This window comes from Pongo pygmaeus, chromosome 7 (assembly GCF_028885625.2).
Source record: "Pongo pygmaeus isolate AG05252 chromosome 7, NHGRI_mPonPyg2-v2.0_pri, whole genome shotgun sequence".
Classification (NCBI taxonomy): Eukaryota; Metazoa; Chordata; class Mammalia; order Primates; family Hominidae; genus Pongo; species Pongo pygmaeus.
Genome location: NC_072380.2, coordinates 18,456,353 through 18,470,502, shown reverse-complemented (window position 1 = coordinate 18,470,502; position 14,150 = coordinate 18,456,353). Strand labels below are relative to the sequence as shown.

Sequence of the window (14,150 nt, the reverse complement as noted above, 5' to 3'; positions counted from 1 at the left end):
CATGTGCCATGCTGGTGTGCTGCACCCATTAACTCGTCGTTTAGCGTTAGGTATATCTCCTAATGCTATCCCTCCCCCTTCCCCCCACCCCACAACAGTCCCCAGAGTGTGATGTTCCCCTTCCTGTGTCCATGTGTTCTCATTGTTCAATTCCCATCTATGAGTGAGAATATGCAGTGTTTGGTTTTTTGTCTTTGCAATAGTTTACTGAGAATGATGAAATTGTATATTTCTGAATCTCTCTGAACATATTTTTGCTTTTTCCATTATGTACTATATATAATCAAGAACAAAACAACTGAATTGGGTTTCAGGATACTTACTGCGCAATATAATTTACTTGACTCATTTGTATACAACTGTATCATCATACTTGAGCCACATTTTTATCTGGTTTTTGTTTGACTGTTTTGTTTTCATTTTTGTTTTTTGCCACCGCATCCTCCTGTGAGGTGATCCTGGTCAGAATGTGAGAAAATTGGGTCTGCCTAGGAGCACCAGTGGTGGCCTGGCATTGCAACAAGATAGCAGCAGAGCTGAACAAGGCCAATAGGTAAGAAAGATGACAAGCTTTCAAATATTGATATATGTGTTTCATTTGTCCTTCCCACTGAGGCCAGATCTCCTATCCGCCGCTTCCTAAGATATCTACACTCACCAGTATCTCCCAACTATTACACTGCTGCCTAAAATACTAGTGCTTCAATGTAATTTATTCTGCTAATGAATATTTATCCATTCTAATGTCTGCTTTTCTCTTAAGATTATTATAGTCATCACAAGTCGAAGAGGGAGAATACTGTTAAGAACAAATCTGCAGTTTAAACTATAGCCCTGATACTGGAATTTACAAACAGAAAATCTGACTTATGGATAAGTAAAGATTCAGATTTTGAATCACAAGGCACATTCTCGGATCCGGGACATCTGACATCCTATCAATATTTAATTAAGGAAGAAGCAGGCAGATGACAGTAGGACCAGAATTTCAAGTTACAGGAAAATAAAGCAAGATGGAAGGAGAACTTTCAGTAAATGCTGGCCCAATAACAAAAATATTAATGATGTTATTCATCCATATAATAAATAGTTTTGAAAATTTATATCTGACAGTGAATTATATAAATATTATTTGCATTTTATCTTTGAGGAATCAGAGCCACAGATTTTAAAAGTAATTCACCCCGTGTCCACAGGATTTCAAATCAGATCTACACAACAAAGCTCATGTTCCTTATCTTGTGGCAAAGTATGTACTGGAAGTAAAAGAACGTAACTAGGAGACAAGAAAGAGGATGAGAGGAAGACTCTATTGAGGAAAAAATGCCTAGCCCCATAATATCCTAAGTCATCTAAAGAAAAATTTTGATTCGCAATCTATTAGCCAACAATGTTTTCATGTACTTTAGAGATGATGAGTTTTTCTGCAATATTCTTTATTCATTTAGAGTAAAAATTTACTCTGAATTCAACAATAAATCAAATTAAATGTTTTCTAGCATGAATCACTCTGCTTCCCAAGATAAACACAGGCCATCCTTAAAATGCCTTTATTTTTATTAATTTGAAAATGTGTCCTTATGTTTCTTTAAAAGGTTATTGTTTTTCAATAAATGCTGACATTTTTATGGATGAAACTATTTGATGTGTAGGAGTTTCTTCAAAATAATGTGAGGGTAGAGAGGATATGTGATAGCACATCAGTTGATAATTAGTGAGTTGGGTGATACATACACAAGGGTTTATTTTGTTCCTAATTCTAAATAGTAAGGGATCCATCACCAGGTTTGGGCAGGAGCTTTCTCCCCAAGGAAATCTTAAATATATTTTTCAGCACTTCTTCAACCTCTTCCTCAGTCAGAGTTTTAAACTCGACCAGATCTGTATTGTCTTTATAATTGAATATTCTATAGGTGAGGATGAAGCCCACCAAACAGTGAACCCCTTCTGGGGTCTGCAAGGAACAAAATGATGTGGTTATAAATGAAGATGTTGGAGACGTCTGCAGGTATGTATTCATAGACTCAAAATCTTCAATTGTTCGGGGTTGAAGCGTAAAGCAGTATATTTTTTGGTGTTTCTTCTTTGGCACGAGATGTGAGTTAAGAAATTCTTTGTTTGGAATATACTGCTCTCTCCTGATTTGGTCCAGGTACCAGATGCCTCTGTCTTCTGTCAAGCGGAAAATGCAAGGCACCTGAGGCTGATCCTTCCCAGAAATTAACTCTAGAGGCTGCCACATCTGGGAGGAGCTTCCAGACCCAGCATCAACAATGTAATTCCTGCCATCAATGGTCACCTGCAGGAGAAGGTGAACCATGCCAGTGCTGTATTTGTTAACTGGAGGGATGTAAAAATACCCTCCTAACATTGTGGTCTGAAAACCGATTGTGGTCAGAGCCCAGTACAGAAGTTGATTGACCTGGAGACACCACCCACCCCGGTTTCTTCTTACAATGTGATCAAAAATAGCCTCTAAGCCCAACTCCATAGCTTGCCCACAATGCATGTTAAGGTTCTCAAAAGGAACAGCCCGGATCTGGTGCTCAAGAATGTCAGTTAATGTTTCCAAGTCCAATTTGTTCCTAGAGTTCTTATAGCCAATTCTTTCAAAATATGCTTCAATGTCCATGATCCCCTAAGCAAGAAAAACAAAACAAAAACATATCATACTTTAGCACTTGATTTCCTTGTGTGGCTAATTATAGGTATAATGTATTTTAAATACGTAAAAACACAATGGTTATAAGTATCTGTCATAGTAATTCTTTTGTTAGTATTTCTACTACATGAATCCCTTTTATATGCATAAGTTCACTTAGTAGTCTCAGAACCCTCTAAGGAAAGTATTATTGTATCTTCCATCTTTCAAGCATGAGGAGTTGGAAATCCAGAATAAATAAGGAGCCAAATGGTAAACAACTTGTTTGTGGTTTTCTTGGTGATGAGTAAAAAAGAGATTCCAATTGGTATCAATTATAATAGGCTTATAAACAGTTTCTGATATAAGCAGGAGAATTATACAATAGAGTATATGGTATTCATGGTACATGACCCACTTGATTTCCCATTTAGCTGTGCCTAACACAAAGCTCCTCACTCAAAAAATATATTGATTAACTCATTCATTCACTGATTCATTCAAGAAATAGTTTACAGAATACTCTTGATGTGTTTCCTATTGATCTAGTGCTTGCTTGCCCTCAAAAATCTTATATTTTAATGGGAGTTGAAGTGACACAAATAGGAAACTGAATAAATGGATAAAACATGCAGTCTGTTAGATTGTGGTAAGTGCCTGGTGAAAACAAAAAAAGGGGTTAGTGGGTGCACAGGGAGAGCACTGATTTCAAATAAGGTGGTTAAAGAAAGGCTCACTAAGACTTTAAGGATGCTAGAGAATAAGTTCTGTGGATATGTGTGAGGAGGATTGTTCCATGCAGTGGAACAGAAAGTACCAGGATCCTTAGCGGGAACCTCTCCCGAGTGTTCAGGAAACATCCAGGAAGCCAGGGTGACTGGAGCACAGTCAGTGAGAAGGGGACTGGATTGAGATGAGATCTGACAAGTAACAGTGGCCTTGGAGCCAATGCTTACATTTTGGCTTTTATTCCAAACGAGATGAGAAATCAAAGTGAGACAGGATGAGAAAAGGGTTATAAGGGGAACAGTGTTTGCCTAATCAAAGTGATCTCTCTAGCTACTGTGTGGACAATAGGCTGCCCATATTGAGCTCTACAGGCAGTCACATGAACTATGTAGGACCAATTCAAACATAACAGCTCTACGACCAAAGCTTGGCTGATGGGTGGCATGTGACCTAAGTAGATCAATGAAACTCTATTGAGGCATTTTTGCTTAAATCTAAGCACATATATTCTGCTGCAAGGCTAGAAGCTGGGAGGATATCAACCCAAAGCTACTGGGGAGAATCCACTGAAGAACAACACTAACAAAGAATTTACTAGTAGCTTGAGCAGGGGAATATGTGACTCTTAGTAACAGCATAGGAAGTTTCATGGTTTTGTTGAAGACTTTAAATATACGTTGTAGCTCAGAAGACAGTGCCACAAGGTAAAAGCTTCAGAAGTCAGTTTTTCTTTGGCCTTCTCCTGGCCTCCTCTCAGTCCCATTATTCCTCAAAGCTGGCCATACAAACTAGAATCTCTTTGCCCAAGGCAGAACCTAGAAATCATAACTCCTTTTTCTCAAAACCAGCTACAAAGCCTAAAACTATTGCTCTAATTTGCTGTCTCCTTTTCTGTGTATGAATTAGCCGTAAAGAAATTATCCAACTTACCTTGTTGGATTGTAGATCATAAGATCCCTATACCCAGAAGGAAGGAGTACATGCTCAGAGAGGTCAAGAGGAATCTAGACAGACAGGTCTTGCTGGGTTTCCCCAGTCTATTGGCATTAGGTTATGCCTTTTGGCTCAGTCATATTTTTATATGTGCCCATACCTTGTTGCACCTAAGCATAAAAAGGACAATTTCCCCTGTGTGTTTGAATCTTTATTCTGAAGACTCCAGCATACACACTCCAAACAAATCTGCATGCCTTCTCTTCAACTGATCTATCTTTTGTGAGTTGATTTTTCAGTAATCCTTCAGAGGGTTTCTGGCCCTTACTCATAGGAAGAAAAGCCAACAGCACAGAATTAAGTTATAATGGAAGAAAACATTGATTTTTTTGAAGCTTTAAGATGAAACACTTCAGCATCAGGCTATAGCAACAGATTTAGACCTGAAGAAAAAAAAAGTTGCCAGAGCCAACAAAAAGTTGAAAGAGAGAGTTAACATCTCAGCTATTCTCTCAAATGAAGAAAAGGCTAAAAGCAGCAGGATACACCAGAAGTTGAACTTCTGAGATATCTATCTGAGAAGTTTCAAAAAGAAAAAAATAGCGTTAAACATTAAAACTTCTTGGAATTTAATGAAGAGCAAATCAATACTTTAAGAAACCCTTATTGTTCTAATCAATGTTTTGGTTTTGTATTGTGTTTTTTTGGTCAAAGCTCAGTTTCCAGAAAGACGACTATAAATAGTTCAATTTTAATTAAAGCCAACATAACCACAAACAAAATTTCTTTTATGAATTTGATTAAAAGAATCATATGCCACTTCCAACATGATTGGACTGTCTGTTGTATCCTAAATTTCCCTCTTTCTTAGATTACCAGTCATCTTACTTCAGAAAAAAATATAAAATTATTTATCATACAAAATAATTCTCTTTTCTTTTTAATCTCTCTTATCACAAATACATCTTTATATCTATAACTTTCTTTACATCTCTTTCCCCTACTTACTGGTTCCTTTTTACTTTGTTTCATAAATAACCTTTGAATTAGACAAAAATGATTTTCTTTTTAATTAGAACACATTTTTCTATTTGTCTTATATTATTTTTTTCATCAAAAACATGTCTTTGACAGACTTTATATACAGAATTATATATTAAGTGGAATTTTTATTTTTAGTGACCTTAAACCTAGGAAACATGAAATCCTAAACTGCATGTCAGGTATTAGTACTTTATAGATGAAATCACTCTACAATTTTTAGGTTTCTCCATATCTCTAGTTAATTGGAAATGAGCCAAACTATTAATGAGTAGCTATTCTTTAATCCGAAATAAGTTTAAGATTTTAAATTACATAAAAGTTTACCAACAAGCATTTATCCATCCCATTTATATTTATTCAATTTATTCATTGTTAGCAGTTTACCTAGATTGCTTTGAGAACTGAGACATTAGACAAAAGTAGTCACATTTAAAGTTATTTCCTTGCTATTTTATAGCCTGTGAATATCAGATGTTCACCCAAGTATAAACCTTAATGTTAAACATATTTTTTTTACAGATAGCTCAAGATTTAGCCGTTTTTATGAAACGAACAATATTAAGCTAGTCTTGTTTATTAAAAAAATTACAGGCTGGGCACAATGGCTCATGCCTGTCATCCCAGCACTTTGGGAAGCCGAGGTGGGCGGATCACGAGGTCAGGGGTTCGAGACCAGCCTGACCAACGTGGTGAAACCTCGTCTCTACTGAAAATACAAAAATTAGCTGGGTGTGGTGGTGCACAGCTGTAATCCCAGCTACTCAGGAGGCTGAGGCAGGAGAATCACTTGAACCCTGGAGGCAGGCACTCCAGCCTGGCTGACAGAGTGAGACTCGGTCTCAAAAAAACAAAAAACAAAACAAAACAAAAAAAGCTTTTTAGATTTTAAAGATTGTTTTAAGTTAAAAATGTGGACAAAACTAAAGGTTTATGAAAGATTGATCACTGATCTTGTAAAAGGAATTATATATATAAGCCAGCTGGCTAAAATTTGAAAGGGATTATTTAGTTTTTGCATAAATTAAACCTTAAAATAAAAAGCATACTAATGCAGGGCCAGAATCTAGGCCCTTATGTCAAAATATTAGGGTTTTCTTAGAGTACTAATCTGCTCTTTTATAGAACATTATAAAATGTTGTAAAAGATTTATAAAAATCTTAGCTTGTGTTACAACTAATTAAAATTAAGTAAATTTGTTTGTAAGATTTTATTAATGTTAACTTTAGCATTAATAATAAGCTATGCAATGATAAAATTTAGATTTCTCTTGAATAAGATTTTCTTTTAATATTAAGAGATAGTGAAAGATTTTTGCTTACCTTTTGAGAAAACTGCAAAAAAAAAGAGGGGTTGGGGAAGAGAGACAAATTTAGTTGGCCTCACGCTGTCTTTATTAGGCCTTATTGTTTGTGAAAGTGAGTCTTCTCTCTCAAAGAGTGAAGATTTTTACTTTTTGAAATCTTTGAGTTATCACTTTGCCTAAATGAATGACTTATTTTACAATGACCTGTTTGGTGATTGTAATTTGTTTTTCCACCGCGATATCTGTCTCTATCTAAATACCCCTAACCCAAATCTCTCCAAAGCTATTACCTTGGCTTTTAATATGTGAAACTTGTTTTAAGTTTCAAAGTAGGGATTGAAGAAAATCAAACTTTCCAAAATCAAATTCTAAATTCAGTCTTGTTGACCTCATTATCTTTTTTGATATTAAGTCCCCTGAAGCCAAAAACAGACACATTCGGTGTATTTGGCATGTTAAAATCATATAGGAAACATTGTCAAATACGAAATGGTGTTCAAATTTATTTGGGCTACATTTATATCAAACCTGTTACTTGTATGTTTTTCAATATCGTGTGATATTCCTATCATTCTGATGTCTTCATATATGTTATTAGTATTATAATAACATATATAACATATAGTTAAATTGTTATATGCCACAGAAATAACCAAATTTCCTTGTTAAGTGTGTCCTTGACCATGGCTGTCCTAAGACTTCTGTCACTGACAGTTGTTCTACTTTGATGCTTTTAAAAAGGTGATTTGCAATTAGCTATAGGACTCTAAGGGGTGCTTTTGAATGAAGCTTTATGATAACTTTGGAGATTGTGCCACTGGTATAGAGAAAGAAAAACTCCCAGGACTCTCATGGACAACTAATACGTTCATGAGGACTGCTCACCCAATATCTAACAGAATAGGAGTTAATTGCATGGACTGAACTAATAGAAGACTGAAATAATCTTTTTATGGGTTTTGTTGAGACATTGCTACTTTTGTTTTTCAAGAAAATTTTTTTGTTTTTAGACTTTTACAGCTTTTAATATTTGTGTAAAGTATACTCTTGTGAGCAAAATTTGAAGCATATTTCCTTCTATCTGCCTGATTTCTCTGAAATTTGGAAACTCTTAGTGATTATTGCTAATTTATGGAAATATAATTATTTGCATAAATTCAATTAGAATCTATTTTCTTTTGTAACAGGACACAAGTGGAGACAAAAATCAAGGATTTGACAGGAATGGCATATTTTTAAGAAATTGACATTGGGACTTTATAAAGCTGATAATAGCCCTGTGGATAAAACTGGCCTCACACCTTGTCTATGCAGTTCCTTTACAGGTTCCTTTACAGGATTCTGGCCTGTAATGGGTAAAAGAAGGTCACATTCTGACAGGCCCAGGAGCCCCAAGTTATTTTGCGACCTTGAGGGGGAATTCACTTAATTCATACAGGTATCTCGTAGAAACAGATAAATCCTTGGTTGGGCTCAGGATGCTTTTAAGAGGTCTAATCTGAGATTCTTTATAAAAGAGAATGTTCCAGCAAAGCCATTTTTTAAAAAGGAGTCTATATAGTAAATAATTATTCTTGCTGCACTTTATGCAAATAATCAGACCAAGTATAGTAACAAAACTTATTTTGCAAATAAATCAGTTCTACTATGTGTCAGGCCTCTGAGCCTAAGCTAAGCCATCATATCCCCTGTGACCTGCACGTACACATCCAGATGGCCGATTCCTGCCTTAACTGATGACATTCCACCACAAAAGAAGTGAAAATGGCCTGTTCCTGCCTTAACTGATGACATTGTCTTGTGAAATTCTTTCTCCAGGCTCATCCTGGCTCAAAAGCTCCCCTACTGAGCACCTTGTGACCCCCACTCTGCCCTCCAGAGAACAACCCCCCTTTGACTGTAATTTTCCTTTATCTACCCAAATCCCATAAAACGGCCCCACCCCATCTCCCTTCGCTGACTCTCTTTTCGGAGTCAGCCCGCCTGTACCAGGTGAAATAAACAGCCATGTTGCTCACACAAAGCCTGTTTGGTGGTCTCTTCACACGGACGTGCATGAAACTATGTCTTTCATAAAATTGAAGAACTGGAAGCAGAAAAAATCTATTTCAAAAACTAAAATATATCTGTTATTATCTTCTAGCCTTGTCCATTGTTTTTTCAGTTTTTATTATTTTTTACAAGTTAGATCAAATCCTGAATTTTTTTCTGGCTACGTCTCCAAAATAACATTTTCAATGTTTTCTCCCATTTTTCTTAATTGAATTTACTAGAAATTAAAACTGGGGTTTTCTTAAAGTCTTGCAAACTGAAGGTATCAGGAGAAAGTAACAGTAACTTATAAACAACCTTCATGCATATCTGGTGATGCAAGGCCTTCTCAGAAAGTTCACTTGAACACTTGGTTTGAACTTCCAGGGAAATCTGGGAGTTTGCCACTGCAATATGAAGATGCGTCAGAGAAAAAACTATAGACTAGCTTTTCTAGATATATAGACTACTCCAGATAGTAACGTGTATTTATTTATTTTTCCTGTTTCTATAGAAATGCCTCCTACTAGAAATCTGATTGCCTGCATTATGTCTAGAGGCCTAAACCATTTTCAGTGCCACCTCCTGGAATGGGACATAGATATTTAACTGAACTGATCTCACCTCAAAACCAAGAGACTGCCTAAATAAGATATGGAATGATATATTTAAATTTGCTCATTTATATATATCCCAAATGTGTTTTTCCACTGCTGTGATTGTCTCTATCTAAATACCTCTAACCCAAATCTCTCCAAAGCTATTACTTTGGCTTTTAGTATGTGAAACTTGTTTTAAATTTCAAAGTGGGGACTGAAGAAAATCAGAATATTTTACCCTCAAATATATTTCTTTGACATATTTAAAAATGGTTGCCACTGGCCAACAAGCAGAAGTGGCATTGCAGAACTGTCTTAACTGAGGAAAATTTGTGTTTGTGGACAATGTCTATTAATGCAGCCATGCCCCCTCCTGTTTCTAAGCCTTTCCCAGGATCCAGAGAGATTGACAGTCTGACACCTTTAAAGATCTGGATAGAAACATTTACCATCTATTGCTTCTGAGAAAAGGTTCGTCCACATAACAAGGCCACCTTTGCTAGCCAAGCTTCTTCGTTCCTCTCTCTCTTAACCTGTGTTGCCACTAAAACTAATTTACGTGTTTCTGGCCATGCTTTGAGTCTCCACTCTTTACTGTGGCCTCGGAATAGTACATGAGTTTCTGTAACTTATTAGGAAGTTGGGTCTTCATTCTCAAGTTTCCCAAGTGTGATGGTTAATATTGAGTGTCAACTTGACTGGATTGAAGGATTCAAAGTATTGTTCCTGGGTGTGTCTGTGAGGGTGTTGCCAAAGGAAATTAACATTTGAGTCAGTGGACTGGGAAAGGGAGGCCCACCCTCAATCCGGGTAGGTACCATCTAATCAGCTGCCAGCACAGCCCGAATGAAAGTAGGCAGAAGAATGTGGAAAGACTAGACTGGCTTAGTCTCCCAGCCTACATCTTTTTCCTGTGCTGGATGCTTCCTGCCCTCAAACATCTAACTCCAAGTTCTTCAGCTTTTGGACTCTTGGACCTTTGACCACAGACTGAAGGCTGCACTGTCGGCTTCCCTACTTTTGAGGTTTTGGGACTCGGACTGGCTTCCTTGCTCCTCAGCTTGCAGACGGCCTGTTGTGGGATGTCACCTTGTGATCATGTGACCCACTACTCCTTAATAAACTCCCCTTTATGTATACATCTATCCTATTAGTTCTGGCCCTCTAAAGGGTCCTGGCTAATAGGCCATGTATATACATTAAATAAATTTGTACTCCCTTTCTCCTATTAATCAACCTGTCACATGTCAGTGACTTTTAGTGAAGCGTTAGGGGGCCAACAGCCTGTGGCCCCCACATAAGGTATACATTGGCTCTGCCTGAAAATCAGACATATTGAAGTACGAGAGCTTACAGGACAAAGGTGGATTCAAAGATTTTCTGATTGGCAATTTGTTGAAGAGTTAAGCTTTGTCTACAGACTTGCAGTCAGTACAATGAAATGCTTGAGTTAAAGGGGCTTGTGGGAACCATGGTTTATGTCATGTTGATGAAACCTCCAGCTAGCAGCCTTAGAGAAAACAGATGGTAAATATCTCTTTTCAGATTTTTAAGGTGTCAGACTCTCATTTAATCTCTCCTCAATCAGAGCAGAGCCAGAAACCAGCAAATTTCCCCAAAAAGATGGTTTTGCAAGACCATTTCAATATGTGTCAAAGAATTATATTTTGGGGATTAAATATATTGATTTCCTTCAGGGTCTGCTCTTGTCATGTGATGCTAAACCAGAGTCAGATTGGAATTTGGTATCTTGTTCCCACAAACAGTCCATTTTGCCAGTCTTATGATCACTGTTTCAATGTTAATGCCAGTCAGTTGTGCCTGAACTCCAAAAGGGAGTGTATAATGAGGAGTGTCTGACCTCCCTTTCCATTATGGCCTGGAATTTAGTTTTCCAGGTTTCTCTGGGGTCGCCTAGGACAAGAGGGGATCCATTCAGTCAGTAGGGGGACTTGATTTTATTTTTGATTTATACCCTACTTTCAAAGCACACCGCAAATTACTTTCAAAGTTCTACTTACTTTGGCCAGCAACCAGGAACTAGGCTGAATGCAACCCTCTCGCTTCCAAGGTCTGTAATAAAGTGCTCTCCCTTCCAAAGTCTGCAAGGGAAGTGATCTCACTGGAATTCCTTATCACCCTGACCCCAGAGTCTAGTTAGGATCACCTCAGGGATGTCTGGGAAATGTAGTTGCAGGGCCTCAGGTTGCCTCTGTGAATGTCTTACGCAAATATTTTCATTAAAAATGGTGTGGATAATTATATTATCTGATGATACCCATGCCACGTGCTATGGTACAAGCTGTGCCCTTGTATTTCACCTAGTTCTTGCTCTCTGGAAGTCTGATGCCAGACTTCCCATGTGTGATATGGAAGGTGAGAGCTTGAAATAGGTCAAGGAAAAGCAGAACCAATAACTTAGAAGAGGCAGAAGAGGAAGATGAAAGGTTTTAGTCACACTCTCAGTTTACGGCACACTTTCATCAGTTCCTGTAAGGCCTCTCTTTTTCTTCTGCCTCTTTTCATCTCTCATCCTTGCTCTCATTCACTTTTCTACCCAAAGGTAACACACAATGTGTCTGAAATAACTCTATGCATGTGGTATAAGTGTCACATGTATCATATGGCTTTGTTTCTGCTTGTTTTTTAATTAACATTAATGTAAATTTTTATTTCTCCTAGCCTGTGGCATGGGTATCATCAGATAATATAATTATCCACACCATTTTCAATGAAAAGATTTGTGTAAATTTTTATTTACATTAATATTAATCTAAAATATAAACATTGTATATAATGTTTTTTGACACATAACAATTGTATATATTTATTTGGTAGAGCGTGATGTTCTGATACATGCAGACATTGTGTAAAGATCAAATCATGGTAATTAGCATGTCTGTCACCTCAAACATTTATCATCGCTTTGTCATGAGAACATTCAAAATCCTTCCTTCTAGCTTTTTTTCTAGCTTCCATACCCTCTTTTCTCTCCAGTAACAACTCTTAAATTTCTACTACTCTAACTATTCTACTCTTAACTTCTATGAGATCAATTATTTTTAGATTCCACGTATGAGATCTGCAGTTTTCATGATGTAATTGTTGCCTTCAGCACCTACTGTTCCAGTACATACCTCTGGCATCCTGCCATATGAAGTCGGGACTCTCTGTGGGAAGCTTTCTTTTGGCCTGTGCTTGGGCAGATGGACTACAAATTAAAGCACCTGGGACCACCACTCAGCCCACATGATGGGAATTGGAGACTAAATATCCTGTGTTCTGCATGCTAAGGTGGGATCACTCTTAGGCATGTACAAAACTGCCTCCTGATGTTGTCTACTGGGATTATGCTCCCTTTCTTTGCAGGCAACCTGCCAACAATGCACCTTTTTATTGATTCTCAAGGTGTCCTGGGTTCACTGTTATACTCCTGCACTGGTGATTCCTTAAATCATCTCCTAAATCAAAATAAGCCACTGGAATACAAATCTTTGTCTTGGGGCCTGGTTTTAGAGAAACCCAACCTAAGTCTCTTTAACTTACCAGTTCCACTTGTGAAGGACATTTGACTGCCTCCTACTCCTGGTTATTATAAACACTGATGTGATGAATGCCTTTCTAGACATCCTCTGTAGATTAGCAGAACTCGCTGGGATATATGTACTAGGAATGGGATCTGCAGAGGGGCAGATCATAGATGTACTTTTTCTTTTGGCACTGCCAGATTTCTGTCCTCTTGTGTAGAAGAATTCCTACTTTCCTCATATCCTGATTGACACTTGGTGTTAGCCACCTTCAAATGTTTGACAGTTTTATGTATCTAAGATGATTGCTCAGTGTTCTTTTCATTTTCACTTCTCTGATTCTCAGTGAATACGGGTGAATAGGTTTTTCGCATACCTATTGACCCTTCACATTTCCATTTGTGAATTAAATGGCAAGGTTTTAAGAAAGAACTCCTTCTGCCAAATTAGTCAGGACACACAGGCAAAGAGAGATGGATTAAAATTCAGATCTTGCTAGAAAATCTTTGGCCAAGGTGGGGTGAGAGAGAAGCAGAGGAAATAATTCCAGCATGTAGGACTGTGATCTGGACCATTTTTGACCGAGTATGGGAGAAGAATTGTCAATAGATTATGGTCATTTTTCTCCTTGATTGTTGGAAACTTGAGACCTGGAATTAAAATGTTACAATCCAGATTGGCACATGTGTAATTCTGAGATTGCCTCTAATTATTGTCAGTTTGACAGAGATCCTTGAGGATGTCCAGCAAGAACCATCATGGGAAACTATGAGATGAGGAGACTTGTGACTAAGGGAGAGTAAGACCAGAGTCAAGGATCCTGGTGGCCAAGGGAAGAAACACCTGAGGCTGGGGGTTTGAGATGTCAGAGAGTTTGACAGTACCCTACAGCCTCCCACAGGGTGGTCATCAAGACCTTCAAGCCAAAATGCGACTTCATCAAAGTTTTTTACGTGGAAGAAGAGCAGAATTGGGGAATACCTGAGCTGTCATTGAGTACTTCCTCACCATACAAGTAAGAGATACAGAGATGGGCTGGGCAACAATAGTGATACCATAAAGAAAAGCTCCTTCTTCACTGTGACTTATACACGTAGAAAGCATGTGGTTTGTGTCTTTAAAGAAAAGCATTAGAGTTAGTTATGTCCAGTTTACAGATTCTCACATGTGCTAACTCACTTTTATGTCAAGATTCTAAAGTTTGATAATTGACTCTGTTTCCTTGCTAACAACAAAACTTACATTTTTGCAGAGAAAGAAATAAATCTTCTTCCTTTCCTGATCTTGTCTGAAGAAGGGCTCTATATCCAAGCTAATTTTTTTTTTTTTTGCTTATGATCTA

At 37.5% G+C, this 14,150-nt stretch overlaps 1 protein-coding gene across 1 annotated transcript; it reads right to left on the bottom strand.

The window, feature by feature from the left end:
* Positions 1–1,427: 1,427 nt before the first annotated feature.
* NAT2 (N-acetyltransferase 2) lies at positions 1,428–11,366 on the bottom strand. Its single transcript, XM_054499655.2, has 2 exons — positions 11,303–11,366; positions 1,428–2,638 (listed from the first exon to the last, which is right to left on the bottom strand). The coding sequence occupies exon 2, from the start codon at positions 2,630–2,632 to the stop codon at positions 1,760–1,762; it is 873 nt and encodes a 290-aa protein (XP_054355630.2). The 5' UTR covers positions 2,633–2,638; positions 11,303–11,366; the 3' UTR covers positions 1,428–1,759.
* Between the last annotated feature and the right edge of the window lie 2,784 nt (positions 11,367–14,150).

Excerpts from the sequence above, each read along its gene's own strand:
- NAT2 (XM_054499655.2), bottom strand. The coding sequence starts at position 2,632 with ATGGACATTGAAGCATATTTTGAAAGAATTGGCTATAAGAACTCTAGG.